Source organism: Crotalus tigris, unplaced genomic scaffold (assembly GCF_016545835.1).
Source record: "Crotalus tigris isolate CLP2741 ecotype Arizona unplaced genomic scaffold, ASM1654583v1 scf7180000023606.2106662, whole genome shotgun sequence".
NCBI lineage: Eukaryota > Metazoa > Chordata > Lepidosauria > Squamata > Viperidae > Crotalus > Crotalus tigris.
Window position 1 is genome coordinate 1,054,020 of NW_024100074.1, and position 12,199 is coordinate 1,066,218.

Here is a 12,199-nt window from a genome sequence, read left to right on the forward strand (position 1 = left end):
AAAAAACACAGTAAATGGTGAGAAAGCTCAAAAAAGTTATGAAACTTCCCAATATTTTACTTGTGGAACATATTTTTACAACATATTTAAGTCTAAGTGTCTCTCTGTGTATGTGTTGTCCATTCAAGTCAGTGTTGAATCCTGGAGACTGCCACTTTTTAACTGCTTAATTCCCCCCCCCCTTCTGCCAGTTCTTTCAGATTTCCAAGAACTTTCCTTAATTGCCAGAGGTAAACATTGTGATCTATTTAGAGGTTTGACATGACTTCAGGATTCTTATTTTTGTTTACTTTAAGAAGAAATGTTATTGTTTTCAAAGAACAGGACAAGAACAGCCACAATAGATTTATTATTTTTCAAGATGTCACAAGTCTCCCTTCATATCACAGTTATTTGAACATATCAATGCAACCACTTCTGAACCTATCTCCTGATTTTTAAAATCACTATGAGATGATTAATTTCTACAGCACAACAAAAAATACAAAAAAATAAAATACCCCCTCCCCCAAGATATAAAATGAGTAGAACAACAAATAAATGTTTTCGTCAGTTATGGTGAGGTAAGTTCACATTAGTCTTTGATCACATCAAGACAAGTATTCCAAATACTGCAGACCTGCTCCAAATTTTGCTCTACTGAAAGAGAAGGTAAAAATATCTGTCATAATCATTTTCTTGGGTCAGGAGCCATTGCACTGTGGGAACTGAGTATGTCTAGTCTAGCAAAAAGAAAGATTGGAGATGACATGATAGAGGTCTTCCAATATTTGAAGGCCTGTCACAGAGAAGAGAGGATTGCCCTATTCGCCAAAGCACCTGAGAGGAGGACAAGAAATAACGAATGGAAGATCATTAAAGGAAGACCCAAACTGAATAAGGAGAAATTTTCTGACAGTGAGATCAATTAAGCAGTGGAACAGCTGGGAGCTGGGAGCTTCATTGCTGGAGGTTTTCAAGAAGAGACTGGACAACCATGACTAAGGAAACCCTCTTTATTGGCTTATTCTTACTAATTTACCTGAAAACATCATCATATGTTGAACATTCCAGGAGATCTTGTGCCTTCTGCCCAAATTCAGGAAGAAAGAGAGCGGGTAGACGTGTGCAGCTCGTCCCAGAAAGACTGCTATCTATTCACAACTTTTGGTTAAGTATCCAACAGGCATATAAATCCCTTCTATTATTTTCAAGTATTTTCATTAATTTTAAGAATATCAAATACTATATCAAATATCAAATTGCATAAAACACAAAACCTGGACAAAAACCAAAGCAATGAGTCATAAAATACAAATACAAAGCAGGGAATATTGGATCTGTGTGCACTATTAAACAACACTGGGACATAACAGAAGTATAATATAGTATGGTAAAACAGCTTATTAAGACTGAGACTAAAACTCAATTTAATTTAATAATTTTAAGAATAAATATCCTACAACATCTCTTTCCCATATAACAAATCCTTTTCTTATTTTTAAACATGTGATATTTAAGTCCTAACATCTTCTGAGAAAGTCTCTATTCCATTGAAATCTGCTTGTGCAGTTTGAACAAGGGAAGCCTCTACTTCAATAGTAAGAGAACCAACATCTCTTGGTATCTATTTATTCTTCATTATCTTCAGAAAGCATAAAGCTGCTGTTGAAAAAAAATAGAATTAACCTTCAGTCAATCTTCCTCCTGCACTGGTCACTAAGAAACCACTCTTATCATGAAAGCCACTTTAATGGATCCTTAGGGAAAACAGGCGGAAGATAAATTGCACTTCTTTGCCAAGTCAATTCAAGTAGGAAAATCCTTGCATACAAAGTATACTCTATATTGCATTCACATGCAAATCTACAGCTTGATTTTCAAATGCTCATTTGCATATGTACATTACTCACTTGCAAGTGCTTAAGTAGAAGTGTTTATCAAATGAATGTTTATGAACATTTAAAACTGAGCTTCTGTATAAAAGTTAACAGGAAGAAATGCTCTACAGAAGTTCAGCATTAGAGTAATCTAAATGGGCTTACAAGATTTAAGATAAGGAGGAAGAACAAGATCTCTTTGAAATAAAGCCAACCTTAATTGTGAATTCTACATACATGTGAATCATACAAGAGCCTTCCTAAGGCATTGGTCAGCTCAGTGAAAACACAAAGAAACGTATCACTTTTCTTTCTATTATATATGTGCTTTTCTATCCATTTTTTGGGGCCTGCCATTCTGTTGGGAGGGGGGATGCTTTGCTTTGCTACACTGCCCTTCCCCCAGTGGAAGGAATGTAGCCAAATACCATTACCTTTATCTGGAAGAAGGTTTGCCCTTGGAGCCAGAAGGAAACGAAACTGAGAAAGACCTTGAGCAATACACCAAAGGAGCCAGTTACCAAAACAATATACCACCTGTGGATTGGCCAAGATTAAAACAGACAGTGGGACCCTGGGGGGAGGAGTAACAAATATTGCTTTTGATATACTGCTTGCACAGGTTTCCCCCCCCAGACTTCGCTTTATTTCCTAGCTGTCACTAACTCCCAATAAAAGTTCCTTTCTGAGACAATGCGTGTTTCAAGAGTTCTGCTTTCTTGGAGACCTAGCTGAGGCAGGTCCTTACACAGAGACAGAAGGACACTCAAGAGAAGCTCCAGAGAATGTTGTTGCTGCTGAACCAATAAAACTGAACCCAAAGGCAAAGTTATGAAATCCATAAATAAATAGGCTCTCCTAATCATCTTTTCATGCTGAAACATCAATGCTGTAGGGCAAAATGATACATAGTACTTTGAATTGCCACCTCTGTTATAGCTTTTAGAGCAATCTATGCAGGCTCCAAGCCAATAGATCTTTGAAAGAAAGTAAAGAAATGTAATTATAAATTAATTCTTGGAATGCAAGAATTGTAGCCAATTCCAAAACAGCATGAGGCAGCTGTCAACTCTACAACGAACCTGGCTGCAGCCATCTTGCTCGTTCTAGGTTGCCACAAGAATGGGAGGGGGTGCAGAGGATTTCTGCTAAACATTTCACTGTCCCATGGGAACCAAGGTCATTTCTGTCAGTTGGGGGAGGGGCGTGAGCATTTGTTTAGAAAGCTTGCCAAACTATTCTATTTGGAAACGTAGCTGATTGCATAGCAGTGGGCTAGGAAGCTTAACTTTGTAATAGTGTTTCTCTTTGGAGGGGATTTTAGACTTGGTTTCACTTTTGACTATGCCAATACTATGTAACCAATAAACATGTTCTTTGAGGAAATCTTTAGCCTTGGAGTTCTGATTTGTTTGGTCTCATCTATCAGAACCATGACAGCAGCTTCTATATAGGAAGGCTGAGTGGAACATTGGCTGACTCTCTTTCTGAAAGGGGCTTTTGGAAGAAGTAGGTGGAGCAAGACATGACAGGTTGAGAAGGAGGCCCAAGAGTATGAGACCCAGTGGGGTGGAAAGCAGGCCTATGTCCTGTAGGGATCCAGCCAGATGGGAAGTAGGCCCAAGGGACCCAGCCCGGTAGGATAGAGAGAAGACAGGGTGGTGTTCTTGTGATAGCCAAGCACCGGAATTGAGATCATTTGACTATAGGGGAGCTGCAGCAGCCATAATTTTGGGTACAAGTTTTAAGTCCCTTCATTCGGCACCATTATAATTTTGAATGGTCTCTGAATGAATGGTCATAAGTCAAGGACTACCTGTACAAAAAATTTTTCACCACTCCTTTCATGTGGGATGTTTCTTCATCTATACCCTAATTCAGGGGTGTCAAACTGCCAGCCCGCGGGCAGGATGTGTCATGCCAAAACCGCGCCCACCCCATTGCCGGCAATGGAAAAGAAGTCACGATACGTCATGACACGTCATGTAACATTTTGAGTTTGACATCCCTCCCCTAATTTATACTCTTTGAGATTTCCTCTAGATCTCTCATCTGAATAACAACCAAACCTGACACATGGAGAACCACATATTTTTTGAGTTGTTTTCCAGGCACTTTTGTCATTTTTAACAGACTTTAATTCTAATGTTACCTCACATAAACAATTCAGTTCTGTGTGGACAGTTAATTAATTAATTCAGTTAATCTGATTTAGAAAATGATTTTAAGAAAGCATTTTGCCAGTACCAGTATATCCATATACACTTTCCATGGTCCTTGCTATCAAGGTCCTTGAGCTATCTGATGCTTCCCTTTTTAAGAATCTGTTAACTGAAAGGAATTCATTGGAATCCTGCAAGCTACATGGTAAAATACCAGCTTTCATTTTAGAAATGTATTTGTAGGCATTCTTAGGAGATTAAAAAGTAAGATGGGTAGTGATACTTTCCCTACTTGAATATATGTATGTCCATCTTTTTGTAAATAAGAGGCAAATCAGTAGGGATAGAAGACTATACTTTAAGCAACTATACCAGTGTCCCTTTTAACAAATGTGCTTTAATGACTGTTTTGGAGGGTGCAGCCAGACACTTTGAGAAAAGGCAAATATTCTTGTTCAAATAACTATTACAAAAATCAGAAAATTATGCTTGCTGACCTGAAAAAGCTATTATTTTAATCACTTCAATATATTCACTGCCTTCATTACAAAGAAAAAACTAAAATTGCTACTTATTCCCTATACTTGCTTTTAATATTTCAACCATTTTGATCAGGTGATCAATGTTTCTTCATAATTATATTCACCAAATTTCAGACTTTTGCTATCTCATACATATATACTTAAATACCTACATATCTACATATCTACCATACATATATAGGAACTTTCATTTCCTTATGTAATTTGAAAAGTCAAGAACACATGACCGCAAAAAGAAAAGGAAGAGAAACCTTTTAGTAGCAGTTCTCCGAAGACTACATCATAAATATTAACAATAATCAGTATAACTTAAGATATTGCCATTACTGTGTGAAAATGATTAAGAGGAATTAAAAAGAAGATTCTGGTTTAGAATCTTGTAAATTTCTTTCTGGGGCTGACAACATAGACTCAAAAGTGCAACAGAATCAGCCAAAGGTCTGATAATAAAAGGATTTTTTAAACTTAAGCCTGAAGGCAAGATTAAGTTGGGTTTTTTTTTTCCTTGCATGACATATTTAGGAATAATAAAGATTAGGATGACAATAATTTCCTCATCCCTAGTTTTCATTTGAAAGTATAATTTTCCATTTCCTAGTTTTCAGCAAGTACTGTACATCTTCTTTTTCATCTTTCCCAGACTATGAAATTAAAGTAACTCTAATGTAATTAAGTTTTTAGAAATTATATTTCCAGGATTTTTTTTTCTTATGGCGAAACTACTTCTCCTTCAGTTTTATTCTCAGATGCTTGAGATCTTCAGAAGATACAGAATCTGACCTTTTGTCATCTAACTTTAACATACTCTGTCCATCTTCTTCTGCAGATTTCTCAAATCTCACACTTGGTTTGATAAATATGCAGATTTCAGAGATCCTGCATGTACACAGATTTGTCCCACACAATACTGTGACTCAAGGACATTAATTTAAGATAATAATTAAGATAATATTTTTTCTAATATTTAATCTATTAGATATAATATCTAATATAGTTTAAGAAGCTCCATCCTCTTGTTTGGATGGATTACAGTAACACAAAATTCAAAAGCCATGGTTTTATAAAAGGGGCTGCAGCAAAAGCTACTGTAGTCTGATTTCCAACCTACTATAAAATACAGTTGAAACCCTATACACATGTAGTTAGGAGCTAATCCCATGAATTCTGCAGACTTATTTCTAAGTAGCCATCTACTGTATAGCATTGCACTTTTAAAATATCTTTTTTAATAAAGTTTTATTGAGTTTTATAAGGTTGGAAAAGGAATGGGGTCAGTATGGGGATTAAGGTTCGGGGTGGGAGTCAGGATTGGGATTGGCTTTAGCAAACAGACTATTGTCTGGGTATGTACTGTATGTTCAATAACACTAATTAATATAATAGTAAATAGCTATGATGAATATGATAAACAATAATCATAAATAGTATTAGTTAGTCATTACATATCATTCATCTTACTAGTATATATTCACGATAACATATCACATTCATTTCTCACTAGTTCATTTTGCTAACCATTGGTAAAAATTATCCCATGTTTTGAAATAAACTGAATCTTCTTTCTCTTTAATTTCTAAAGTTAATCTATCCATTTCTGCACATTCTAAAATTTTCTTAACTAAAATCTCTTCAGTTGGTAAATTTTCATTTTTTCAGTATTGGGCAAATGCTATTCCCTCTGCTGTCAATATATGCAATATTAAATACTAATTCTCCTTCTCATACGTGACTCCTAGTATTCCTAACAGAAACAATTCTGGTTTAAATTCTATCTATATTTTAGTCATCTTTTCCAACCATGTATGAATCTTAAGCCAGAATTTTTTCGCTCTAGGGCATACCCACCAGATACTGTAATAAGTACCTAGCTTTTGTTTACATTTCAATTTACATTACAATTATTTGAAGTGTTTTTAAACATTTTCACTAGTCTTACTGGTGTCATATGCCATCTATAAAACATTTTATACAAATTTTCTTTATATGAAGCTGCTTTAGTCAATTTAATATTTCTATCCCATAACTTTTGCCAATCTTCTAAATCTATAGAATATCCAAAGTTTTTTTGCCCATGTTATCATTGTTTCTTTTACTTATTCTTCTTCCATCTTCAAGTTTAGAAGAAATCTGTAGAGTTTCTTAATCCCGGACTATATTATCAAGCAGCCATTTTACCATGGCTTAAAGAATGGATAATACTGAGAAATAAAAGACTACTGTACCTAAAGAGGCATGATCTACAAATTGGTTGGCATGCCTTTCTATGGTATGGGAAAAATAAAGCACACAGATGCTTCCAAAACCACTCTGTAAGGAATGTACTTTTTTTAGAATGGGAAAGAATAAAACAAAAAATTTATATTAAACTACCTGAGTGGCTTTCAACAATGGAAGCTTTTGCTTACCCAAATTTAATTAATTATGACAAAGTCGTCACTTAGAAAGATATCCTGGACAAGGAAGGAAAATTTAAAGATAAACAAGATTTACAATGACAAGTTATTGACTTAGCATGGTGGCCTTATTTGCAAATTCAAACAAGATACAAAAAAGATGCAAAGACAATGGGATTTTATAAAGAGCAGAGATAGAATTTGATCAAATATTGTTAAAAACAGATGAAAACTTGATTAAGAAGCACTTTTAAAAATATCTTATTTCAACTCCATAAAAACACGAGAAAACTTCTGAAACCTTTGAAATGCACATTTGAAATATGTTAAATATGAAGAAAGGATACAAAAGCTCCAATTATGAAAATGGGGCTAAAAACATGTTTCTGGAAAGTAAACAAAGCTAATCCCATATAAGAAAATATGAAATTCTCAGCCAGGAAATGCAGAACTTCAAAGAGCTGAGGGGAAATGTGAAAAGATTAGTTTGCCAGTTGCATTCAATATAGCTGACACTTTATATAAATATGTATGTATTCCTGTCTTCCGTAAAGCTCATGCAAAATAAAATAAAAATACATGTAATAATAGAAAATAATGGATTTAAAAGTTAAATATGTCATTTTGTTACCAGTTATTTTTATCATTTTATACTCTGCATCTGAAATTATATACCTGAGATAGTATAATGTTAAGAAGGTAATTCTCAAATTCATATCTGTTCTCCTATTCCTAATAAATACTGAATTTGAATGATCTTCCAGTATAGCAAAGACAGTTATCATAAAACAAGAATTCCTTCCTGATCTTACTGGATTACAACTCTCATCATCAGCTGTGCTGCTGGGATTACTGTAGATGTACTTCAGCAACATGTGAAGCACCTAAGATTCCTGTTCAGAGCTGTAAAACTAAACCCCCTAAAAACTAAACCACTAAAGCCAACTACAAATCAGAAGTCTTTTATGTATCATCTCATATACTACAATGAGTAGCATAAGAGGTGCCTTGTATTCCATGTCTAGCTGAATGTTGAACAGTGTATCATCATATCTATAGACACCAGTGTTTGGACCTTGCCTCACAATCATTTAGGAAGAACAGATCATGTTGTCACTGCTATCATCATGTTGGTCTTTAAATGTTCTAGCACGGCTGAAACCGCAGGGAAAAAAAAGGTCCCAATTCTGCCATAATTCATAAAAGGTATCCTAGCACAGGGCTTTTCAACCACCCATTGTATCACTTTTAGGATATGGCAATATCCGAGTATCACCAGTCGCTTAACAAGGTGTCAAAAACTTGATGACCCCCCCCAAAAGGAAAAAAGTGATAAAGTACAGGTAGTCCTCAACTTACAACAGTTAGTGAATGTTCGAAGTTACAACAGCATTGAAAAAAGTGATTTATGACCATTTTTCACACTTATGACTGTTGCAGCATCCCCACGGTCTTGTGATTTAGATGCTTGACAACTGATTCATATTTATGATGGTCACAGTGTCCCAGGGTCACCTGATGCCCTTGTGCAACCTTCTGACAAGTGAAGTCCATGGGGGAAGCCAGATTCACTTAACAACCGTGTTGCTAATTTAACAACTGCAGTGATTCACTTAAAAAATGTGGCAAGAAAAGTCATAAAATGGGACAAAACTCATTTAACAAATTTCTCACTTAGCAACATAAATTTTGGGCTCAATTGTGGTTATAGGTTGAGAACTATCTGTACACCCACTTACCACACTTTTAATGGGAAACTTGTGCCTGTTTCTCTGACATTAATATTTGCACTGTTCGATCCCCTTCTATCCTTCTGGTTGCCTCAAAGAAGCTGATAGGTGATTGCAGGGGCTTTGGAGGGGTGTGTGTGGCTTCTGCACTTGAAGTGGAGGCATGGGGGCATGTTGGGGTGCTAGTTGGCTATCCCCCAAAGATTCCCTAACTTTAAAACAGCTCTTGGGTGGCAACAGTTACCCAGCACAAGGGGCTCAGGAGAAAGAGATGCCGCAATGCTAACTCCCAAAAATGAGAGGCTCAGAGGCAGCTACAAGCAGGGGCAGCAGGGGGAGGAAAGAAAGGAAATCAAACCTGATTGACAGGGAGCATAGTAACCCTGCCCCTACTCTCCAGAGGGCAGATCCCAATCATCCCCAGCCCGGCAGGTCTTCCTGTCCCACCATTGCAGACGAAGAGAGGCTCCAATGAGAAGGAGGAGAAGAGGGTTTAAGCAAGCTTAGTAACCGGAGTGGGGATCCCCCCCCAAAAAATGTGCTTCATGGATAACCTCACAGAGACCAAAACCTACTGCAACCACACCGCAGACGGCGGGGGGGGGGGAATAAAAACCAAACAGCCCCACCCTGCCAATTCTCAACAGTAATGCTCACGACAATGATAACCTCTGACAGGGGGAAGAAGGCAGGCAGACAGGCGTCTTGCTCGGCTGGTGGCTTGGGGGAGGGAAAGGGGAAGCTTCACCCCCCAAAAATACTGCCCTCTCACGAAAGCAGGATGAAAATTCTGAAAAATGACCAGGAAAAAGGGTTTAAACGAAGAGTGTCTCTTCTGAACAAGAAAAGGGGCGTAGTCTTACCTGAACGCTTTTTCTCAGTATGGAGATGGAGTATCCACCAATGGGTTTTCTCTGTCTGCCAGCTCTTGAGACCAAGTAGCCAACTTGACATGCCCCCTCTTGCTAGGAGATCCAGTCTTAACGAGGGCGAAAGTGGCTGAAGGTGGACGAGGTGTTGGCTCTCAATCACTTAAATTCGGCCTAACTGACCTAAAGGGTGGGTGTGGATTCTCCATCTCTGTACTGAGAAAAGGCGTTCAGGTAAGACAATGCCCCTTCTCCAGTACAGGAGATGGAGAATCCACCAATGGGACATACCAAAGCCTCACTGTCCCGATGGGTGGGAAACAGATAATGTTGGATCTACGTCCCCAGAAACCACCTGCTGAAGGACCCTCCGACCAAAGGAAGCGTCTGCAGAAGCGAAGAGGTCAATTCTGTAGTGGCGAACAAACGGGGAAGGCGAGGACCATGTCGCAGCCCTGCAAATCTCTTTGATGGACACCTGAGTGGCCCATGCCGCAGAGGTCGCAGCACTGCGAGTGGAATGGCCAGTAAGATGACTTGGAGCTGGCAGAGAAGAGGACTGGTACACCTCCACGATACAGGAGCTGATCCACCTGCCTATACTGCCAGCGGACACCTTCTGTCCCAGGGAAGCTGGACGGAAGGAAGTAAAGAGGGCCTCAGATCTGCGAAAGGGCTCATTGTGTTTGATGTGACGCCACAGTGCCTTGCAGACGTCCAGTGTGTGCCACTGGCGCTCCAAGTCATGGGAAGGATTGGGGCAAAAATTTGGTAAGATGACTACCTGTGCCCTATGGAAAAGCGAGTTTACCTTGGGAACAAAGGCGGGGTACAGATGAAGGACCATCCGATCGCTGTGAAAGATACAAAGGTCATTCCTGACCGATAGAGCAGCCAGCTCAGAGATACGTCTGGCTGACGTGATGGCAATTAAGAACGCAACCTTAAGAGATAGGTTCCGTAACGGAATAGTTGCTATGGGCTCAAAGGGTGATTTTGTTAGAGCGCGAAGGACGCGAGGCAATTCCCAAGATTGGTACCTATGTACCACAGGAGGCCTGGTGTTGCACGCACCCTTGATGAAGGCGCGAATCCTAGGATGGTGATCTAAGGGAATTGAATCTGCACAAGTGAGTAATGTTGACAGAGCCGCCACCTGTCTGCAAATAGTTGCAGGGGCCAGGTCTCTGTCCAGACTGTCCAGAAGATAATCTACGATCTGAGGGATGGTCAATTTGTAGATATCCAGATGTCGCCTTCTACACCAATGGCAAAAAATTTTCCAAGTAGAATCATAAATGCAATTGGTCGCTGGGCGAAAGGCCTGAACTGTGGTAATTGCGCGGGGGAAAAACAATTCTTGTGTCATGATGCTGTGCTCAAGCGCCAGACGGTCAAGTGCAACTATTGAGGGTCCGGGTGTTGGAGGGTCCCCTGATGTAAGGACAAGCGATGTGGAGGAATCTTCCACGGAGATCGGAAACAGTCACCAAGTCGGCAAACCACAGTCTCTGTGGCCAGTACGGGGCCACAAGGATCACTTCCGCGTGCTCCTGTAGTAGTTTGCGGATGGTCGCCGGTATGAGTGGGAGTGGAGGGAAGGCATAGAGGAGACCCCGTGGCCACAGGTTCCGCAAGGCGTCCGTCCCCTCTGCCCCTGGAAGAAAATAGTGGTAGTAGTACCTGGGGAGTTGGGCATTGGTTGACGACGCAAACAGGTCGAGTATTGGCTGGCCGAACCTGTGGGAGATCTCGGAAAACAGATCCGGATGCAACCCCCACTCTGGGGGGTCCACCGTAGCGCAACTCAAAAAATCTGCCTGCTGGTTCTCAACCCCCGAGATGTGTTCAGCCCTGAGAGAGGCCAGGTTGGACTCTGCCCAAGAACCCAGGAGCCGTGCCTCGGACATAAGGGACCTGGACCTGGTGCCCCCCTGACGACTGACATGTGCCTTGGACGCCACGTTGTCCATAAGGATCAGAACATGATGACCCCTGATCCAGTGCCTGAATTGGCGAAGAGCTAGGTGTATGGCCCTGAGCTCCAGCCAATTGATGTTGTGTCTCAAGTCTGCGCGGGACCAACAGCCCTGCGCAAACTGAGACTGTAGATGGGCTCCCCAACTGAACAGACTAGCGTCTGTCATGATTGTGATGCGGTCCGGTTCCTTGAAGGGTGATCCTTTGGTCACCGCTTGTGAGAACCACCAGTGCAGCAACCTGCAAATGTGAACCGAGACCCTGACCTGACGGTTGGATGCGCTGGCATTCACCCGCTGGAATGGTAGGAGGAACCGCAAGTGGAGTCTGGCCCAGGGAACTTTGGTTATGCAGGAGACTATCTTTCCCAACAGTTGGGAGAGTAAGACCAATGGAACGGTATGTGCCCTGTACACCTGGCGAGCCAGGTCCCTAATGCTGATCACTCGCTCCTGAGAGAGATAGACCATGCAGTTTGTGGTGTCTATGACTGCTCCCAGGTGCAGAAGCCTGGATGAGGGAACTGTCTGGCTTTTTTGAAAATTGACTGAGAAGCCATGTTGTTAAAGGACCTGAATAGTGTGTTTCAGGTCCACCTGAGCTGCCTGGAAGGATGACGCTTGGATCAGGATGTCGTCCAGGTAACACTGGACGCGTATTGGTA

The 12,199-nt window shown here is 40.3% G+C and overlaps 2 protein-coding genes across 5 annotated transcripts in view; one reads left to right on the top strand and one right to left on the bottom strand.

Moving 5' to 3' along the window:
• CHST7 (carbohydrate sulfotransferase 7) overlaps positions 1-12,199 on the top strand; it is a 105,765-nt gene that overhangs the window by 59,726 nt on the left and 33,840 nt on the right. The gene's annotated exons all lie outside the window — the stretch shown is intronic.
• The window catches only part of SLC9A7 (solute carrier family 9 member A7), a 97,487-nt gene that overhangs the window by 34,246 nt on the left and 51,042 nt on the right, over positions 1-12,199 (bottom strand). For all 3 annotated transcript variants that reach the window (XM_039319639.1, XM_039319640.1, XM_039319643.1), the window contains exons 10-11: positions 7,304-7,417; positions 1,022-1,133 (exon numbers count right to left, since the gene is read on the bottom strand). In XM_039319639.1, coding sequence (XP_039175573.1) covers positions 1,022-1,133; positions 7,304-7,417 — 226 coding nt within the window. The remainder of the gene's footprint in view (positions 1-1,021; positions 1,134-7,303; positions 7,418-12,199) is intronic.